At 46.8% G+C, this 21877-nt stretch overlaps 1 protein-coding gene across 4 annotated transcripts in view; it reads left to right on the top strand.

Annotated features, from left to right (window-relative positions):
- CTPS1 (CTP synthase 1) overlaps positions 1 to 21026 on the top strand; it is a 32005-nt gene extending 10979 nt beyond the window's left edge. The window contains exons 6-19 of one of the 4 annotated variants that reach the window (XM_028160285.2): positions 1592 to 1675; positions 2112 to 2192; positions 6921 to 7072; positions 8158 to 8290; positions 9541 to 9629; positions 10774 to 10868; positions 11535 to 11597; positions 13579 to 13622; positions 15218 to 15314; positions 16590 to 16645; positions 16738 to 16834; positions 17384 to 17528; positions 18056 to 18147; positions 20140 to 21026. In XM_028160285.2, the coding sequence (XP_028016086.1) occupies positions 1592 to 1675; positions 2112 to 2192; positions 6921 to 7072; positions 8158 to 8290; positions 9541 to 9629; positions 10774 to 10868; positions 11535 to 11597; positions 13579 to 13622; positions 15218 to 15314; positions 16590 to 16645; positions 16738 to 16834; positions 17384 to 17528; positions 18056 to 18140 (1221 nt within the window). In that variant the 3' untranslated portion in view covers positions 18141 to 18147; positions 20140 to 21026. Of the gene's footprint in view, positions 1 to 1591; positions 1676 to 2111; positions 2193 to 6920; positions 7073 to 8157; positions 8291 to 9540; positions 9630 to 10773; positions 10869 to 11534; positions 11598 to 13578; positions 13623 to 15217; positions 15315 to 16589; positions 16646 to 16737; positions 16835 to 17383; positions 17529 to 18055; positions 18148 to 20136 lie in introns of all 4 variants that reach the window. The other 3 variants (XM_028160284.2, XM_028160286.2, XM_008151296.3) reach the window with 3 other exon arrangements.
- Positions 21027 to 21877: the final 851 nt, after the last annotated feature.

The raw sequence follows: 21877 nt of genomic DNA, 5'->3' as shown, positions 1-21877 counted from the left end.
GATTGTAAGATTCTCCTTGGGTGTATGACTAGCCCAGGAGAAAAAACACTGCCTTCAGAGGCTCCAGTGAAACAGGCCAGCCAAATTCCCAGAGTGAGACCCTGCTGGACAAGTCCATGCACTTTCACGGAACTTCCGCTTAGCTTTTAAATATGACCTGGTAGCCAGGGCTCACCAGACGTTTGGAGAAAGTATCTAACATGCAAGAGATCAAAACAATAGGAAAAAAAGCAAATTAGAGGAAATTAAGGCTCTGCAGGGAGCAGGAAACTTAGAGAAAATAAAACAATCTGTCATTAATATCCTTAGAATTAAAGGGAGATAAACTGCATCAATTTGACAAAGCTGGATACCCAAGAAAGGAATGTTCAGAGAATAGAAAATTCTTGGGGATTAAAAATTGGATAGCAGAACTGAAAATTTTAAGAGAAAGAAAGTTGATGAAATACCCTGGGAAGTAGAACAGAAAGATAAGAGAGAAAAACCAAGTAAGTTGAGGAATGGTCCAGGAGTTCTAACATCCAAATAATAGGATGTCCCAAAAAATAACAAATGGAGGGGGAAAGAATCTGAACCAGGGGCCCATAAGCTATGCCCACAGGTCAAATCAACCCAGCCCGTTTTGAAAATTGTATAGAAATATGACCACACCCTTAGGTTTATGTATTGTCCATGCAGCTTTTGTATTAAAAGAGCAGAGTTGAGTAGTTGTGACAGAGAATGCATGGCCAACAAAACCTAAAATATTTATCTGGCCCTTTATAGAAAAAAATATTTTTACTCTAAACAATTCAAGGAAATTTCAAGACATGAGTTTTTAGATTGAAAGGGCCCACTGAATGCCTAGCATATTGAATGAAAAATGAATCACCACACCAAGGCACATCCTTGTGAAATTTCAGAATAATGGGGAAGAAATTCTAAAGGGCTCTGAAGAGAAACATCAAGAATCGGTATGGCATTCAACTTTTCACCAGCAATACTGGAAGCTAACTGAAGCTGTTTCCTTACAAATTCTTGGGAAAATGATTTTCAACTTAGAATTCTATACCCAGCAAATGTATCTGTAAAGTGTGAGAGGAGAATAAAGATAATTTAGCACATAGAAAACTCAGCCTACCAATAAAACAAAACAGAAAGCCACACAGAAAACAAACATTTGGACCAGAAAGGAAAAGTATGGCACATGGCTTAACGGTGGACAGTAACTACTTTCAAAAGTCATAAACACTGATGAGGGATCGTGAAGTGGGGGGCTGCAGGCTCAGAATGGTTGCATGTGTTGAATGTAACAGGGAAATCAATAAAAAATGCCTCAAACTATAAGTCAGGAATCAGCAATAAAGCGTACCAGAGGGATCAGTTAAAAGAGTGAAAGAGTGGATGGCTGTCTCTAGGCTTTGTCTCTGGTCTTGAGGACAAACTTTGTAGAGCCATTTGACTCTAAAATATGTGATGTGTAAATTTTACAAAAATAAAAACTAAATAAAGGATCAATTCTATTTCCCCATTAAAAAGGGGGTTCAGGGAAAAGTCAGACTTGAAAATTCCTACCATAGAGCAAGTAACTTTTTTTTCTTTTGTAAAATAGCCAAGTTCAACAGGGGAGCAGAAGACTAAGCCTACCCAGAACAGTGTTCGGGAACTCCGAGGCCTTGGGCTTTCCCCAGATCTGGTAAGGTGTCCTTATTACTTGGTTTCAGCATGATCTTCTGTGGCACCCAAGCCCTTTGTTTTCTTGGCATGCTTTTAGTTGATGGTGGAGAAATAGGTCTAGTTCTTTGAACTGGGGCTGTAGTTTACAAATATTTCCTTATCTGGCATGTACGTGGTCGAGTCTTATTTCTCCTCTCAGCGAGTCATTTATTTTCTCTTCCCTCCTAACCAAGAACATTGAGGAAACCCCGTTTGCCTCTTGTAATGCAGTAATCGGGTCTGTTTTTCCAGTTTGGGATTTAGGAATTTTAAGTTTTGCAAACAGGTAATATTGTCATAATATGCATGCATTGTGCTAGGAGTTAGCTTAACAGTGTGATGTCTGTTTTCATTTCAATTAGGAGAAAGCCCAGCTTTGTAATCCGTTCTAACTGTCTTGCTCTCTTTACTACCAGGTTGTGTGCAGGTGTGCAAATCCTCTCGACACATCAGTGAAAGAGAAAATATCTATGTTCTGCCATGTTGAACCTGAACAAGTGAGTAGAAACTCCATCTTCACATGGATCATTTTTTGCTCCTGATTATCCTGAAGTCTCTTAACCAGTTTCATAAGGCTTATCTTTAGTTCAGGATTTGAGACCACAGACTGTTCCCTAGAAGAACTGAACTTGTTGGCTCTGTGACTCCATGACCTTGTCTTGTGGTTCCCCAATGTACTTTTCTTTCTTTTTTTTAATATATTTTATTGATTTTTTACAGAGAGGAAGAGAGAGGGATAGAGAGTTAGAAACATCGATGAGAGAGAAACATCGATTAGCTGCCTCCTGCACACACCCCACTGGGGATGTGCCCGCAACCAAGGTACATGCCCTTGACCGGAATCTAACCTGGGACCCTTGAGTCCGCAGGCCGACGCTCTATCCACTGAGCCAAACCGGTTTTGGCCCCAATGTACTTTTCCTCTCCTGCCTCTTCTCTCCCCATTTGTACTATCTTCTGCAGCCTTGCTGAATGGTGTCCGTTCCCCCCCCCGGCCTCCCTCTTGGCCTCACAGTCCTATTCATTTTCTTCCTTTGGGGCCCAGGTAGGACACAGTATTATCTGAGCAGCTTTACCTGTCAAACCTTCTCACACTTCAGCCTCAGTTTGAGCTTTCTTTGGGCTCACAGGTGCTGGTGGTGAGCCATTATACTGCCCCTTAGGTATGTCTGTTGTTTCCCTTAATAGACTTTGAGCTTCTTGAGGGCAGGGCTCACCTTATTCAACTTTACATTCCTGGTGCCTGGTGGCTAAGGTGTTGTAGGCTCTGAACGTATTTTAGTCTTTTCTGTTACCTGTGCTACTGAAGGGTACCTATGGTACAGGAAATTCAAAATTTTGGAACTGTAATATGTCTAAGTGTGGTGCATGGTATAGCAATTCTAGTGGTGATAAGTTGAGACTGTGGCATTGCTCAGGTTTGGCCGAAAGAGAGTTTTTATGGATTTGAAGGGTTTTATGATTAAGTTATAGATGCTTTGTTTTGCTGCTAGATTATTTGAAGGTCAGGAGACAGAGAGGGGGGAATGAAGCAGCAGGGTTAAAATAAGGGAAGTCCATTTACAAGACTACCAGGAGTATGGATTTGAATATAAAAACATTAAAATCATTGCCTGGCATTAAAGGGAAGAGAGCAAGAGGGAAGCCTTCCCCCATTACAGAGCACCTGTCACCTCCATCTCCATGATGGCACAAGCTTCAGCGAGTGAGGGCAGCCTGGGGCCTGGGAGCAGTGTTCCTGGGTGTGGTTCCTGAGCTGGGAGCTGGAGCCCTCTCAGGGATTCAAAATAAATTTGTGTAAGAATAATTTCACTGTTATGAACAGCCTTTTTTGTTTGTTTGTTAATCTGTTGATTTTTAGAGAGAGTGGAAGGGAGGGGGAGAGACAAGAGAGAGAGAAACATCATTGTGAGAGAGAAACATGGATTGTTTACCTCCCGCATGCAGCCCGACCAGGGCCAGGGATCGAGCCTGCAATCGAGGTACGTGCCCTTGACTGGAATGGAACCTGGGACCCTTCAGTCCAGGGGCCGACATTCTAACCACTGAACCAAACCGGCTTGGGCATGAACAGTCTTTTTATCACGTATTTCAATTGTTATTAATTTGGGTTTTTGCTATTTGGGCAGCACTGATTCAGGTAGAAACCCTAATATTGTTATAATTAGCAGGTGAAAGCAAGAGGTTTCTATGAGAAAGAAAAACAGAATAATTACATGAATAGAAGGAAGGAATTCCTGTTGATGTTAATAAGTCCAAGAAGGAATTTCGATAGCTGCAAATTAGCTAAGTTACTCTTTAGCTGTGCATGGTGGTGCTAATTTAAACAATGCCTTTAATTTTCAGTCTGGTAGTCAAAATGTGTGTTTTCTTGTTAGCTTTGCAAACAATTGTTTGGAACGCAATGTTGGTTTGGCTCAGTCCAGAGGTTATTTAAACATCCTAAAGGTTTGAGGAGTAAGATATACAAGGCAGTTCCTTTGAGATGGCAGATCCGACTCCATTTTGAAGTGGCTCTGTTTGTCAAAGTAAGAATGTCCAAACCTGCAGAAAAATTTTATGAGTTTGTTATAGTTTACTGGGGCAGGGGCGGGGGCGGGGGTCCCTCAGCCTGGCCTGTGCCCTTTTGCAGCCTGGGACCCCAGGGGATCAGGCCTAAGCCGGCAGGCGGACATCCCTCTTACAGTCCAGGATCCCTCTCGCAGTCCGGGACCGACCGCCACCGCCCCCCCTCCCCCCACCGCCTGCTCGCTGCTCCTTAGCGCTGTTGTGGAGGTGGGAAGAGGCTCCCCCCATCACTGCTGCGCTCACCACCACTGCTGCACTTGCTAGCCGCTAGCCGTGACCCTGTGGGAGTGCACTGACCACCAGGGGGCAGCCCCTGCATTGAGTGTCTGCCCCCTGGTGATCAGTGCGCATCATAGTGACTGGTTGTTCCTGCAAGTCATTCTGCTGTTCAGTCGATTTGCATATTAGGGTTTTAATATAGGATTTGAGCCAAAACAGAGGTCACACCTGGAAGCAAGATCTCAACAGACTGAGAAAAATGTTTCTGCACTTCAATTATTTTAGATATTTCTATCCTAGCAAATGAAGTAATTAAATTCTGTAATAGAATAGGTTGTCATTAAAATTATTCACTTGAAAAATGTGACAAGTATTTCTATATTTAAATTTGAAATCTTATGCCTGTTTTTTAAATTGTGTTGCTTATCTTATTGTTATGAGTTCTTTATATATTCTAAACTTTTATCAAATATGGTTTGCACATTTTTTTCTCCCAGTCTGTGGCTTATCTTTTCATTTTCTTAATGGTATCTTTGGAAGCACAAAAAGCTTTTACATTTATATGAACTCCATTTATTTTTCTTTATAGATTGTACTTTTGGTATAATATCTAAGCACTTTGTTTAACCAAGATCATGAAGATTTTCTTCTATGTTTTCTTATAAAAGTTTTACAATTTTAGGTTTATGTTTAGGTCTAGGATCCATTGTGAGTTAACTTTTATATATAGTAACTTTTCCATAAAAGTTGAAAGTCATCTTTTTGCCTATATCCAGTTCTAGCTCCATTAGTTGACAGGACCATCTTTCAATAATCCTATATAGTAAAAGCCTAATATGCTAAGAGTCTGGTCATCCAGTTGTCCGTTCAAGCAATCAAAGCGTAATATGCTAATGATATGCTAATGCCGCTCAACCGCTCGCTATGACGTGCACTGACTATCAGGGGGCAGATGCTCCGACTGGTAGGTTAGCTTGCTCCTGGGGTCTGGCCGATTGGGATTGAGCGAGATGGGCCAGACACGCCCTGGAGCCCTCAGACGGTCCCTCCCTGGCTGGCCAGCGTCCCTCCGGCCTGGCCTGCGCTCTCTTGCAATTCGGGACCCCTTGGGGGATGTTGGAGAGCCGGTTTCGGTCTGATCCTGCAGGCCAGGCTGAGGGACCCCACTGGTGCACAAATTTGTGCACCAGGCCTCTAATATTGTATAATTTTCTTTATAAAGGTGCTTTTTAGATTTGTTTAACTTTGTAAAGACTTTAGGTTTATTCACAGGTATTTATAATTTACTATGTGAATGGCATATTTTAAAAAATTATATTTCTTGAGTAGATATATCCATATATAGGAAACCCTGCTGAATTCTGCCCATTGATTTCAAGGCAAGCTAACATTAATTAAATTCTGTTAGTTCTGATTGTTTACATATACATTTTCTTGTGTTTTTTTTATGGATTAAACAATAATATTGTATACAGTTAGTGATGATTGTTTATTTTTCAGTTCATATACATTTAAAAAAATCTAATTGTAATGGCTGATATCTCTAGTTCATCACTGAATAGAAATAGTGATAGTGGCCTGTTTTGACTTGTTCCAGACTTTTGCATTAGTATTAAATAGCAAACTAAATGATGTTAGCTCTGGGTTTTTTATACTTTCCATAAAATTTCTAATTTACCAATAATTTTTATTATGAATAGGTTTTGAATTTTTATTAAACCTGCATCCACTGAGGTATTCTTTTCCTCTCCTTTAATCTGTTCATGTATTGAGTCCCACTGTTAAATTTTCAGTGATTCTGAAACTTAGCTTTAAAAAATACTGATGCTGCCTCCTACTTCCAGAGATGGTGTGGAGTGCAGCAGGCTTACGGATTTTTAAAAGCTCCCCCAAATGGTTCCATAACCAAATTTGAGAACCACTATTCTGGTGACAAATCCTCCTTGAACATGAATTTCTTTTTTAAATAACATTTGTAATTTAGTTTTTTATTTTTTATTTTTATTTTTTAAAGATATTTGTATCCACCCAGCTGTTGTGGCTCAGTGGTTGAGCATTGACTTATGAACCTGGAGGTCACTGTTCAATTCTCAATCAGGGCATATGTTGGGGTTGTGGGTTCAATCCCCAGTACGAGGCATGGAGGCAGCTGATCAATGATTCTCTCTCATCATTGATGTTTTTATCTCTCCCTCTTCCTTCCTCTCTGAAATCAATAAAAATAAATTATGAAAAATGTATTTGCATCCATGTTCATAAGAGATTAGTCACTATTTTTTAATTCTGCTTGAGTTGATTGGTTTCGGTAATTTATATCTTTCTAAAAAATTGCCCTTTTTTCTCTCAAGTTTAGTTATTTTTCTCAAGGTCAGATAGCTTGTAGGAGACTGTCAGCCCAGTTAGTTTTTGTAAAATAACCTTTGCTGCTTCTTAAACAGGTGATCTGTGTCCATGACGTCTCGTCCATCTACCGAGTCCCCTTGTTATTAGAGGAGCAGGGGGTTGTAGATTATTTTCTTCGAAGACTTGACCTTCCTATCGAGAGGCAGCCACGAAGAATGCTGATGAAGTGGAAAGAGATGGCTGACAGGTTTGCTTCATAATAAGGAGTTGGGAATTCTAGCCTATTTCTCTTCTTTGTAGGGGCTCAGGGAATTCAGCTCTTGTGCTATCAACTCATGTTAGAAAAGGTTATACATGGTAAGGAGCATTAAGAAAGGCTCTCAGCCTTCATGTAGTTGTAACATGGACAAGGAAGTCCTGGTAGAGTTGGCCTAGGTCCCAGGTCACAAGTGAGTTCAGATTACATACTGACACCCTTGTCTCCGGTCGACTAGAAATTCACCAGGCGCCCTAGTGACAGTGGGTTAGCACACATACCTGAGCCCACACCGATGACTGGCCGTGGCTGGAACACTCCTGGGTAGCATCCCAAATATCTGAGCTGTGTTTGGGAACATGTCACTCACCCTACACCAGAAAAGGATCGGCAAGGAAGTCAGTCTTCTGCTCCCACTTTGGAAACTGTCCCCACTCTCCTGAGGCTGTGCGTGCTCACCTCTCACAGCAGACGTCTTCACGCAGCGCCCAGAGCACTGGGTGTGGTAAGCACGTGGGACGGGAGCCACTCATGCCACTGCTGTGATGTTTCCATTTTGACATTTTCCCTTTCAGTCTTTGTCCATTTACATGCGTATCTTCATGTAGCTACAAAAATGGCACACAGTTTTAGGACTTTTTTCATAAAATATTATAAATATTTTTGCTCTGTTGCTGATTACATTTTATAATGTGATGAATATGGACTATTGTGTGGATGTCCTATAACATATTTGACTATACCTTCATCACACATTAACCCTTGTGAACTGTTGGTCATTTTTTTTGTCCTTTGGGATTTTAATTCCTTGTAAAACAATTTGTGTGAGATTTTGAAGCCATCTCTTTGTAACAGCTTCTAAAATCCCATTTTCTTAAAAAGCCAGCCACATTGATCTGAAAATGGTTTGCTCTTTACTGCTGGGTACATAGGCCTCAGATAATGGCTGCTTCCAGTAAATTCTTCCCAGACTTGTTTTTCTTCTCTTTAAAAAGGAATTTAGGTCTCGTGGTTGTATGTACGTGGTCATATGTACATTCTAAATAATGTGTGTTTTCTTGACCTCTGATTAATAGATATGATCGCTTGCTGGAGACCTGCTCTATTGCCCTTGTGGGCAAGTACACTAAGTTCTCAGACTCCTACGCCTCCGTCATTAAAGCCCTGGAGCATTCCGCCCTGGCCATCAACCACAAGTTGGACATCAAGGTGAGGAGGGTGGCGCTGGTGCAGCTGAGGCATGAACAGGGAGGCCGTCTGCAGTCCGTAGATGCTGTGTATCTGCTTTATATTTTTGAAGCTCAGAATATATTTTTAGGATTAAAAAGATTTATGGTGGGCCCCTGGCTTTCAGAGAACAATAGAGCATTTTTAGGAAATAATAAAGGGAGAAATGGTCAGAATAGAAGCTGAGAGACAGACAATGCTTGGATCTGAATATCAAGCAACCAAGTAAAATTCCCAAGGGGATGGGGGAACCCTGACTGGCCAGAGGCACTTTGCACAATTGCTGGTACCAGTTACCCCGTCTGTGACGTGGGAATGCTGACATCCACCACATAGAGCTGGGAGGTTTCTCAAAAACACATGTCCAGTCGCTGAGTCAGTGCTTGGAATGGGGGCAGCACCCAGTAAATAGCAGTTACCTGCTCTGCTCTGCGACGTGGTGGGTGGAAGCCAAGCGGTGGACTGTCAGGCATGGCCCCTGCCTGTCTCCTTGAGGCGGTAGAGTGTTGAGGTCCATGGATTCCAGAGCCACACAGCCAGGGCTCAGATTCTGGCTCCCTCGCTTACAAGATGTGTGACTCCAGGCAAGTTCTTAACTCTCTTTGTGCCTCAGTTTTCTCTCCTTTAACAAAGGATAGTGATAGTACCTTCCTCATAGGACTATTATAAAATTAAATGAGTTCATATAAAGTGCTTAGTGCTTTGCCTGGCATAGAGGAAGTACTGTGTGTGTTAGCTCTTTTGGAAAACCTTGCACCTGTCCCTTTCATACGTTTCCCCCAGCATCTCAGCTCCCCAGCTGGAGCAGGTGTCCTCACCAGCGACGCTGGGGTTTGCCTGTTTCTCCAGTGTTTCCCAGGGTGATAGTTTGCTTTGTGCTGGTGAACACATTCCTGTAGAACGACCTATTACATGTTCTTAAAGAATTGTGGGATTTCATTACACTGCCAGGCTTACTTTTTGCTAGTTCTTTGAATCATTCATTTGTTATATCCACTTGGAGGTAGTCTGTGCCTCTCCTGTGTTAGATGGTGGAGGTGAGAGGTGACTAGAAAGTCAGGGAGGTCTCTTGGGTGTGAGTGGGAGGATTTGAAAGTCAAGTATCATTTTAAAACTACTTTAAAATTGGGAAAGATGGGGGCATTGATAATACTGTTCAGAAATTATGAAAGATCAGTTCGCGGCTCTGGCGTCACGAACCTGCTTCTTTTCTCCTGTCTGACTGCGCTCAGTACATCGATTCCACGGACTTGGAGCCGAGCACCTTGCAGGAGGAGCCTGTGCGCTACCACGAGGCCTGGCAGAAGCTCTGCAGCGCCCAGTGAGTAGCTCTGCCCTTGGTTTTCAGGGGGCTTGGGTTGTGTCCGCAGGCAAAGTGCTGTGCTTCCGTGTGCTGGTGGTAAACCTGCTTGTTTAAATGTCTTTAATTATCGAAGAGACTGCATACTGGATGACTTAAACCTTACCAAAATACAGCTCATCCGTGTTGTTGGAGCGGAAGAGAACTTGTTCTAGTTTTATTGCATCTGTTGGTGAGGCTTATTTAAAGACTAGAGGCCCGGTGCACAAATTCGTGCACGGGTGGGGTCCCTTGGCCTGGCTGGTGATCAGGGCCGATCAGGGCGGTGGGAGGTTGGCCAGGGGAAGGAGAGGCCATGGGAGGTTGACTGGCCAGCCGGGGGGAGGGGCCGTGGGAGGTTCCAATCAGGATAGACTGGTGGGGGTGGGGCACGGGAGGTTGGCCGTCCTGATTGGGGCCATTGGGCCAGTAGGCGGGGGCGGGGGAGGGAGAGCCGGAGCCACAGGAGGTTCTGCGTCTGCCCCCTGGTTATCAGTGTACGTCATAGCAACCGGTCGACTGGTCGTTTGGTCACTTAGGCTTTTATATAGAGAGATTTTCATTGAGAAGATTTGATTAGTATCTATTGGTAGAGCCTCATAAGTAGTTTGTTTTCAGCAGCTGCTATTTATAATCATAAAACATGGAGCAAGAATTTCTGGTTCACCAGAAGAATTGAATGTTACAGGACCATGTAGCTGTGGTTGAGACCCCAGGTCAGTGTGGCACTCAAGCTGACCAGGAAAGGCCCCTTCCTACCTGGGGAGCACAGTAAGCCCAGAGGTTAAAAAGATGGCATTTATGTTAATACAGATTAAATATTAGGAAAGAGGCCAAGCCTGGGACAAATACTGTGTGATAGCATTATTACAACTTTGCATGCCATCTTTTTTTACTTGTTAGCACTTTGTAACGTCCCTGAGAAAAGTCCATGGTTCTGTGTGTGTTTTCTAAGTTCTTAGTGTTTCCATTCAGCTTGTTGGCAGCCTGAAATCACAGACGTAGTCCAGTAGCAAAGTGTATGGAGTAACTTCATGGCTTCTGTGTCTTGGAAATGGCTCTTTGGCTGGTCATTGCGAGCGGGACTGGTGGAAAGGGGTCGCCTGTGCTGTGCTCTCTTGAACAGTGGAGTGCTGGTTCCGGGGGGATTTGGTGTTCGAGGGACGGAAGGAAAAATCCAAGCCATCTCCTGGGCTCGGAAGCAGAAGAAGCCTTTTCTGGGTAAGAAGCAGAACAGAGCACAAGGAAGGTGCCTGTAGCCTGTAAGTGAAACGGGATCTCCAGACCCAAACACAGGTGCCATCTTTCCAGGTAGTCGCTCAATCAAAGCCTTTTCGGTTCTGTGTGGGAGAAATTCAAACCCTCCTTTAAAATGAGACATTAAACTTGTGAGTTGCATGTAGGTGTCATGGAATTTTCAAAGAATGACGTGTCAGTTAGGAAATCCTGTTTATTTACTGAACTTGCCTTTAGGCAAGACTCGGGGAACTGTTTTCCATCCTCACTTGAAGCACCAGTTGACTGTAATTAAGCGAAGTGATTTGAGATGCTTCCTCGTGCTGTAAATTTTAGGAATTTTCAACTTGACCAGTTATAAATGGGAACTGAATGAAAGGGGGTAGGAAAACTGGACTTTTAAAGTACTGAATAGAATATTGGAATTGAATAACTTCTGAAACCTGGAGTCTTTACATACACTTGGGTCCAGTTTTTAGAATCCATTGCAGATAAAGCATAGCAGGGGGCCTTGCTCATAGCAGGAAGTTAAGGGAGTTTGTGGTTGGAATGCTGTGTACAAGCAGGACACAGCCCCAGGCCGGCTGTGGGAAATGTGGGAATGTCACCTTTTCCATGGAGCTTCATTCCTGTTTCTCTCCCACCTGCAAGGCGTGTGCTTAGGCATGCAGTTGGCAGTGGTTGAATTTTCAAGAAATGTGCTGGGATGGCAAGGTAAGTGTCTACTTAAAAACTTTTTAAATCCTGGAGGGCACAAAGCCTGGTGCCTGTTGGGTCACTGGGTGCCGTGGAGAAGGACAGGCCCGCCCGGTCTCTCAGTACCTCTTGGGGTGCATTAACCGGGACGTTTATTGAGGGAAAGCGGGCCTCCTCCAAGCGAAACCCCAGGAAGGAGGGAGCCCAACTGAGCTAGCTCTCTGTCCCGGCACTTCCTGTCCTGGAGATCCTCACACTTTATCACCATGGCCATCGGCCTGAGCTGGTGTCCAGCGAGAGAACTCTGGCCTGTGTGAGGATGTGCAGTTTTTATGAACTTGAGCTGGTTAGACCAGGGTTCCATTCTGACTTTATCATTTACTAGAGGCCCGATGCACGAAATTTGTGCAAGGGGCTCGGCCCTCACAGCCCCAGCTTTGTCTGGAAGGTCATCCAGAAGGTCGTCCAAACATCTGGTCTAATTAGCATATTACGCTTTTATTATTATAGATTATGGGTGATTCTAGGCATATTCCTTAGCCTTTTGGAGCCTCTGTTACTACTATAAAATGGGTTAGTAATGGTATCCACTTCACATGGTTATAACTAGTAAATGAAGTTATACGTAAATAGTCCCAGCACAGGGCCTGGAAATGGGAAATAATCGTGTCAGCTCTGTGCCTGGCTCAGGGTATCACTGTGTCCAGACCATCCCCAGACTGGTGGTTTCCCACACAGTGGTTTATTTCCCAGTATTCTGTGAGGTGACTGGTTTCCTCCATGCAGTGTGGCTGAGCTCACCCTGCCCTGCCCTCAGCTCTGCCCAGCAGGGACATCGCCAAGGTCTCTCCACGTGGCAGCTCCTCAGTCACTAATTCAAGCTGAGCATCCTCACGGCCTGGAGACACACTGGCTTCCCCAATCCCACTGTGCAAGCCCCTGTCGAGCTTGCTGATGTCTGTGGCCAAGGAGAACAACCTCGCGATGTGAATCCTGGGGTGTGGTTCATTGGGGCCACCGTTGGGAGAGTCTGCCGCAGCCCCTTTGTTCTCTGTAGCCCAGCTGACGGGTACTAGATTTTCAGAAAGACCTTATGAGTTCTAAGAAAAACACAGCAACGTGAAGGAATGAACCAGTGGTCTGGCTTTACAAAGTACTTGTGATCCTCTTGTGGCCAGCTCGCTGTTAACAGGCTGATGTCCGTTCACATTTTTTCTGAGCTCAGGGGATGGTGGCTCACTTTTGTAGGCAGCGTGCCCTTAGGTTCTGGCTTCTGAGCTGTCTTACCCCCACCGCCCTAGAGCTGGCTCTCTGGGCACCGTTGACACTCTTGCCACCAGTCAGCTTCCCAGGTGGATGAGTGACACCTGGTGAGGAGCTTTCCTTCAGCTGAGTCCTGGCCTGGGTTTGGGCCCAGCAGGGGGACGATGCCCTGCATGTTCAGATAGAACGAACAGACACTCAGAACCAGGAGCTCGGTGCGTTTCCTGTTAGTCTTTAGTGGTTTTGCTTATGGTCAGATGATAAGTTCAGTAAAGGATAGAAAGGTTACTTGGGTTTTGAAATCAGCTAACTTCTGATTTAGCTATTGAGTGAGGCAGTTGAGTAGGGCCTGGTATAAGATGCTGAGCACGAAAGAGATAGTTCATGCCCATCTTGGAAAGAGACAGTCTGAAACGAAAAGTGGAAAAAAGTTGAGATTACGGTATACGAACCATCATAAGAATGTGTTATCTAAATAAAGATTATTTATGTCATTGGTTTCCATGTCCCCATTTTGTACAGCTTTGACCTCCCAGAGGGTTACAGATGTAATGCAAAAAATGCATTTGTGTGTTTATTTTATAACTTTGAAACTCTGTCCCTAGTTTTTGTTCTAATCACTGAATGACTTTAAACTAAAGAGGGTAATTGTGATTTAGAGCTTAGGAATCAAACTTTTAAAAAATCAGATTTGCTTGTAATTATTTTCATAACACAAATGTTTTTTATTTTTCAGATGCCAATTCTACAGAGTTTAACCCCAATACCAGCCATCCTGTGGTAAGTCCAGTGTTTGAGTCTCACCAGGGCTTACATGGTGCGGAAGGGACATTTATGGAAGATGATGTTTAGAGACAGGAAATGAGACCGCTTAGGTCCGTCCCAAAGGGCCCTGAGGTCCTGCCTTTCAGACCCACTGGATAGGAAGGATTTTCTTTTTCATTGTGTGATTTCTCACTGCTCTTCCATTTTGCCACAAAAAGTTAAGGACAGGTACCACCCTAGCCAACTGCTGGGGAGGGAGGTCCTGATTAAAATAATTCTCCGGCCGAAACCGGTTTGGCTCGGTGGATAGAGTGTCGGCCTGCGGACTGAAAGGTCCCGGGTTCGATTCTGGTCAAGGGCATGTACCTTGGTTGCGGGCATATCCCCTGTGGGGGGTGTGCAGGAGGCAGCTGATTGATGTTTCTCTATCATCAGTGTTTCTAACTCTCTATCCCTCTCTCTTCCTCTCTGTAAAAAATCAATAAAATATATTAAAAAAATAAAATAAAAAAAAAATAATTCTCCGTCCCCACTCCCCTTAGCTCCTAGGAGTTCTTTATAATAATACTGATATGAAACACTTATGGGCACTTATTATTGTGCTAGGCATTGTTCACTGCTTTATACAGGGGTGGGGGCAAAAGTAAGTTGACAGTTGCTCGTGTGGAAAAATCTATAATACAAGAGTAAATAATAATATGAAAATAAGCTTTCACATACTCACAACTGTAAACCTATTTTTGCCCACCCCTATATATTGATTCCCTTAATTCCCAACAACCCTAGGAAATGGGCATATCATTAAAGAACTTCTGGAATATAGTACTGGTTTGTGTAATGGTGACCGGAGCCCTTTGAGGCGGCATACTCGTGTGACACCCACCAGAGGAGCGTGGCTGGGGGCGAGGGACAGTGCCTGCCTTGTCTCAGTCCCCAGCCCCGGGCGCGGGCCTGTTCTTGACACTGAGGTCGCTCTGTTAAACAAGACGGACAAAGCTCTTGATCTCAAGGCCCTTCCACAGCATCAGTGTATGCTTGTTGACCTGAACTTGAACTTTGCTAACACTAAGACCTCAGGAGGAGAAAAACAAAGGTTTTGAAATGTGGGGGGGGTGGGGGTAGAGGAGGAGCAGGGCACAGAGAGGTCAGTCGGTGGTCAGAGGAGCACGGGACTGAGTGGTGGACTGACTGTCAGGGCTGAGGGCCCTGGCCGCTCTGTTCTAGAGGCACTCACTAAGCTGTCGGGGTTCAGTGAACCCTCGGCGAGCACCCTTGCCTCTGAGCAGCTCATCGGTCTCGTGGAGCGGGAGGGAGCGTGTGATAACATACTTGTCTGGTGTACTTGGGCTGTTAGTCCTCGTGAGAACTGCTACAGCCCAGCAGCACTTGGGTCCACAGTGCTGGGGGCAGGAATGGCTCATGAGGGCAGCGGGAGGATTCAGCCCCACCCAGTGAAGGTTAGGATGATTACTGGGGGCGTTTCTCCTGTGACAAACGCCCCTTAGCAGGAACGGCTGGGGAATTGGAGCCTCCAGGCTCATGTCATGCAGTGCGGTGGTCTGTCTAATGGAAGCAGAGTTTGGAGAGCATGCTTGTCTTCCCTTCTCCAGGTCATAGACATGCCAGAACACAATCCTGGGCAGATGGGCGGCACCATGCGGCTGGGCAAGAGGAGAACCCTGTTTCAGACTAAGAACTCCGTCATGAGTAAGCGCTGCCCCCTGGTGGCCTTTGGCTCGGCACCTCCAGGACGTGTGTCTTGGGGGGATGCTGGGCTCTGGCGCTTTTGATTCTGTTCTTGCTTTAGAAGTTCCTTTCCTTCCCCAGTCATGCGTTTTTAGGATGCACTGAAGCAGGCAAAGCCACGGTGTGGGTCTTAGGAAGGTCACAGGCAGTGCAGTCGGGACCAGGGGGATCTCGGGTGTGGACAAGTCACCAGAATGAGGCAGTTAGGTGAAATCCACTGTAACCTCTTCCTTTCCTATACTGTGAAGTTGAACCATGTGGAATTGTTGTCCCACAAAAATGGCGGTTTCATAAAGTTCAATCTAAATAGATTTAATTCTAAAAGTACTAGCAGGTGCTAAAGATTTAGGGAAAATTTGGGGAGGAATATATTTAAGAAAGTGAAGATGTCATTTTCTTGCCCACTGGGACAATTCTGTCTGCACATATTAGCAGAGGCAGCTCTGTCTGGGGATTCAGCAGCAGCAGAGTTTGAGTCGCTTGAGTAGGTGACCCGTCAGTCCTCCCATCTCTAACGTGCTTGGGTTTGGGGCTCCCACCTGGCAGGCCGCGGGGGTTTGTAAAGCAGCCACTTGCAGGTGCAGCGCTTGTTCACGGGTAGCCAGCAGGGGCTGCGGAGCTTTGACGGCTGTGAATTAACCGCACGGTGCTGGCCTGACGGGCACCTGTGTAGCTCCTAAGACAGTGGTCGGCAGACTCATTAGTCAACAGAGCCAAATATCAACAGTACAACGATGGAAATTTCTTTTGAGAGCCAAATTTTTTTAACTTAAACTTCTTCTAACGCCACTTCTTCAAAAGAGACTCGCCCAGGCCATGGTATTTTGTGGAAGAGCCACACTCAAGGGGCCAAAGAGCCGCATTTGGCTCATGAGCCACGGTTTGCCGATAATGGTCCTAAGACATCTCTCAGGGCTTTGGATGTTCGGGGCCTCCTGATTTGTCTTCCAGGGTAGTTTGCTCAGGTGCGAGGGTGGTGGTGAGAGTCTATTTCTGTTCCAGTTTGTCTCCATGTGGTCGGAAAGTCAGAGCTCAAACTCAGCCTAAACTGCTGCGAGCGGGTGGCTGAGGTGGCAGGAGAATCAGAAATAATCTCCAAAAGGCCCAGATGATAAAAGGCGTGGATGATACAAGTGGAGAGCAGGATGTGGTGGCGAATCGATTTTGTGTGTGTGTGTGTGTGTGAAATCAGAATTCTTTACATCGGCATGGTTTTGGCTGTTTGTTTTTTGCCAGGGAAACTCTACGGAGATTCAGATTACTTGGAAGAGAGGCACCGCCACAGGTTTGAGGTGAGGAATTGAGCTTTGTGACTGTTAAATTTTTCTCCTTTCTGTTGCTTTGGAAACAATAAGCTGAGAAATTATTCTTCATTCTTCAACAGGTGAATCCAGTCTTGAAAAAGTGTTTGGAGGAGCAAGGCCTAAAGTTTGTTGGCCAAGATGTTGGAGGAGAGAGAATGGAAATTGTGGAGTTGGAAGGTGATTACTTGGGGTGTTGTATTTAATGGAAAACAGTACGGTTTTCTTGGCATGTGGGGAAATACAAAAATGTAGTTGCTACTCTTGACCTAACAGAATTAGGAAGCAGCACTGTCTTAGGAGGTGGGGGTCTTGTGAAGGAGGTGCCTGGAGCCCAGGACACAGGGCCCAAGGGATGGCTCTGTGCCAGGGCCTCCTGCAGGCAGCCAATCCAGCTCTGGCCTCGGTGCCTCCGTCTCCCGAATGGGAGCTTGGACTCGGTACTTGAGCCCCTCTAATCTAATCTAATGTGACTCAACCCTCAGACGTCCGGGGAGCCAGGGACAGGACCTGGAGAGGAGGTGCCTCCAGCCAGGAGGGTGACACGGGTAGGGGAGAGGGCATCTGCTCCCACGTCTTGTGGGTACTTTTACCCGGGTTCCAATCAAGACGCTGTTTCAAATAATTGTAGGGTCTGTGCAAATGTGAAACATTTAATAAGATTTTGTCTCTAATACACGTGATGTGCACATACATGATGAAGCTGTTTCTTGCATGTTTCTGTTTCAGATCATCCCTTTTTTGTTGGCGTTCAGTACCACCCTGAGTTCCTGTCCAGACCTATCAAGCCATCCCCGCCGTACTTTGGCCTCCTCCTGGCCTCCGTGGGGAGGCTCCCGCATTACCTCCAGAAGGGCTGCAGGCTCTCGCCCAGGTTGGGTCACACTAGTTCTTCAGTGGTCACTGGTTCCACACAGCAGCCATCACCCCCTGGTGATAAGCCGAGCCCAGGAGCCTGGCTGGAGGCTCCTTCTCACAGGGACATGCGGTGACCTCTCGTCCCTGGATTTCCTCAGGCTGCTTCTGTGCCACCCGTGACCTACCCCAGCACAGTCGAGTCCCCCATCTGTAGCATCGGGGGGCCAGGATTACAGTTCTAAGTAGGACCCTGTGGCCCAAGGGGAACTGTGATTTTTCCCAGGGTGTCGGCTGCAGTGGTCAGCCGCTGTGCACCTTAACCCAGAACCAATTAGTCACCCTGGGTTGGGGCCTAAGCTATTGTGACTGCAGCAAAGCTCGAATGTGTACCTTTGTAACTAGAAGCTCTACAGCTTTATGCTAAATATGTGATGCAGTCGAGAGTCCTTCTGAAGTGTCCTTATGGGCGCAGTGCTTACAGAAGCAGGGACGCGAGGCGAGTTTTTGGCGGGAGATGATAAGTAAACCGTCTGAATTCTGCAGGGACACCTACAGTGACAGAAGCGGGAGCAGCTCCCCGGACTCCGAGATCACCGAATTGAAGTTTCCATCAATAAATCATGACTGATGGTAACGTATGTGCTGTTTTTAAACTTTAGGTTTTTATTGTTCGTTTTTGTAATGGTGATAACACTAGAATTATAAGAATATCATGAGTTTAGTGTTAAAATTTTTATCTGCCAGAGAATGAAAATGGTACGGTCAGTGTGGGCATCAAGTGGGTGAGAGCCCTCTAAGTACTGCTCTACCCAGCACGTGCAGTTCCCCACCTGCTCTGCCCAGTACGTGCAGTTCCCCACCTGCTCTGCCCAGCACGTGCAGTTCCCCACCTGCTCTGCCCAGCACGTGCAGTTCCCCACCTGCTCTGCCCAGCACGTGCAGTTCCCCACCTGCTCTGCCCAGCACGTGCAGTTCCCCACCTGCTCTGCCCAGCACGTGCAGTTACCCACCTGCTCTGCCCAGCACGTGCAGTTCCCCACCTGCTCTGCCCAGCACGTGCAGTTCCCCACCTGCTCTGCCCAGCACGTGCAGTTCCCCACCTGCTCTGCCCAGCACGTCCAGTTACCCACCTGCTCTGCCCAGCACGTCCAGTTCCCCACCTGCTCTGCCCAGCACGTGCAGTTCCCCACCTGCTCTGCCCAGCACGTGCAGTTCCCCACCTGCTCTGCCCAGCACGTCCAGTTACCCACCTGCTCTGCCCAGCACGTCCAGTTACCCACCTGCTCTGCCCAGCACGTGCAGTTACCCACCTGCTCTGCCCAGCACGTGCAGTTCCCCACCTGCTCTGCCCAGCACGTCCAGTTACCCACCTGCTCTGCCCAGCACGTGCAGTTCCCCACCTGCTCTGCCCAGCACGTGCAGTTCCCCACCTGCTCTGCCCAGTACGTGCAGTTCCCCACCTGCTCTGGGGACTCCAGTGGGGGACACCAGTCACTGAGCAGTTGTCTCCTATGGATTGCTGCATTCAGGTGCTAATCTGACTAAGTCTGGGAGAACGGGATTCTTAGCCTTTGATATTTCACGTATCCATAAACTTGGAGATCTTGAAAAAGGTGACAGATGATGTAACAACATGGTAATTGTCATTTTTGCAGAGCCTCATGCCTTCATCAGGAAATGCTATAATAGTGATACATGTGATACTTTTATGTTGATTGCTGCTTATTCTGAAAATCCCTTAAAATTCAAATAATTATTGAGCAAACTTTGAATGTTTGTCTTTGTAGTGACAGGACGTGTAAGTATATAAAGTGTAGTAGATGTGGGCACTGCCATGAAGCGTATGAAGTCCTGCTCAGATGACTGAGCGAACTGTGTCAGCAAATCAGGGCGTTAGTGTGTCAGTTAGGAATCCGGGGTCTAAAGGAGAACAGGGATAGGAACTGGTCCCATGGGGCGGGGGTTCCCATCACAGGTAAGATGAGCAGATGAGCTCTTTGCCCAGGGGCCGGGCAGGTAGCCTCCCTGGCTCCTGCACCCTTGCCCTCACCAGCAGTGGGCCCCTGCACCGTGCAGACCTGGTCGAGGGGGTACATGGCTGTTGCCCGTCTGCCTTGGTTGATCAGCCACCTGAGTGAGGTGGGCCTGCAGAGGAGGAGGCTCGTGCTGGGGGAGGCAGTGGTTGCTTCCTCTGCCGGGTGAGCGTGTAGCCCAGATGGGCTGGCGGTGCTCTCCACCTGACAGTGTGCTGAGGCTGACAGACTACAGAGCTGCACAGGAGAAAGGACTGGGACAGGAAAGGGTAGGTGTTTGGTCAGGGATGTGGCATTCTCACTGCTCCCCTCAGTGGAGAGCTCAGTCCGTGGCACTGTGAGAGGTTAGATGCTCTGAAGAGAGCGCTTGTATTGGGGCAGATGTAGAGGTCCCTGTAAGATCTTGAAAACATGTGGCTCTATAGGAATGATACATTTAGCTGGTAATTATGCATGTCAGGCTCCTACCACGGACTTCCATGAGAAACAGACATAGTTGACCATAGCAGCTGACTCCAGATTCTGACTTTCCTACTTTCACAATGCATACCTCCTGTAATTGCTAATTTCCTTTTTTTGTTTGTTTTTAAGCAGGGGTGATTCTTCAAGAGAGCTTTCAGACTTCGGGAGTTTGCAGCTTGATTTTACACTCGGCTTTTGACACTTCCTTTAAATTATGTTTTTATTAAGAATATTTTATTATGGGGAAGGGTATTTGGAAGACTGTGACCTGCATGTCCCATCATGTGTATCGGCTCCTGCACGGTGGCTGCCTGGTGTTGACGCTCCTTTTCAGCCCCAGCCTCAGACGGGAGGCGGGACATCGGCAGGAGCGGTGACGGGGCAGCTGGGGTGCCCGCCGAGCGCCTCATTTCTGCAGCCACCTCGAGTCACTGTGGATTTGAGTGTGTGGCCTCTCGCTTCCCCAGGGAGGCCTAGACCATTCTCAAGAGCGTGCCGCATGCGCTTGGTGCGCATGGAGGGTAATTTTAGCTAATGCTTACAACCCTTGGTGCTGGTGACCTGCAGGCTCGCTGCCAAGAGCAGCGAAACCAGAAACGAAGCCTCGCACTGCCCCGCGCCTGCGGACTCAGTGCCAACTGTGGCTGGTACTCGCTGTCCGAGGGACAGTCAGTTTGATGTCACATGAATGGCAGGAAGTCTGTCTCTCTGAAGCATGATTTGAGAATCCCTGTCCTCTGGCTGGGCGTTTCTCCTGGGGCTGGGAAGCGCTCCTTGCATCAAGGGGTCGCTCAAAAAAGAACAGAGACTCTTGTGGGGAAGCTGCCTCTAAGACCCTCTCACATATCGACAGCTTTGCTTGAGGGACTTCTTCCTTCCGGGATGGTGTTACTGCAGTTGAAAGGCAATATGAAAATCTATTTTCTTTACATGACGTAACGGCAGGCACAGCTGTGTGCCCTTATTCTGGCTGGACTTGGTGTAAACTCTAACTTAAGAAATAAATAATGCAGAACAGAGACGTGCTTGGTTTGTCATGCCCTTCATGGACTGGCAGATGGGAGGTATCTACTGCCAGGCCTGCCTGTGTGCCTCCGGTCACCTGAGCGCCCGTCCCAGGCTCTCCTCCAGGTGAGCAGTCTTACGTGGATGACCTGATAGTTTAAAAACTAAGAAAGGAGCCCTTCCTTTTAATGGGGTCCAGAATTTCCCAAAAGACTTCACATTTAGATTCTCAGCCTTTAAAGATAGAAATTCAAAGTAGCATGGGTGCCGTGTGCGCTGTTCGAGCTTGAGAAGGGGGAGTAGACGTGTTGTTTAGGGAGGCCGTCCCTCTGCCGAGCAGGGACCTGGCCCCACGTGCATGTGGCCGGGCAGCGCAGCACTGCTTTGTCCCCTGCAGGTCCTCCTGCTCCCCCAGCTCCTGGGTGGTTTTTCCTTCCAAGTAAACTTAGCGATACTGAGTTCATGCTCCGTGTGGTATGTTGGTGGCATTGGCACCCACCCTCTGGCTGCTGAGCACACCTGCTCACAGCTGTCTGCTCCACAGAGTGAGGCAGAGGCTCAGGGCTCAGGCTGGGTTCCTTGTCTCAGTGGTCAACAACATCCACTCATTGACCTTAGGGATTGGGGAGAAAAATGTTCCTCACCATTTGGCTGCTCCATCAGAGATCCAGAAAAGAGATGGGTTCCTTGCCCAGCTGGCATGGCTCAGTTGTTGGGCATTGACCAATGAACCAGGAGGTCACGGTTCAATTCCCAGTCAGGGCACATGCTCGGGTTGCAGGGCACATCCCCAGTGTGGGGTGTGCAGGAGGTAGCCCATCGATGATTCTCATCATTGATGTTTCTTTCTCTCCCTTTCCCTTCC

This window comes from Eptesicus fuscus, chromosome 9 (assembly GCF_027574615.1).
Source record: "Eptesicus fuscus isolate TK198812 chromosome 9, DD_ASM_mEF_20220401, whole genome shotgun sequence".
Taxonomy (NCBI): domain Eukaryota; kingdom Metazoa; phylum Chordata; class Mammalia; order Chiroptera; family Vespertilionidae; genus Eptesicus; species Eptesicus fuscus.
Note: the sequence above shows the minus strand (reverse complement) of the source record. Positions and strands in the feature narration are given on the sequence as shown.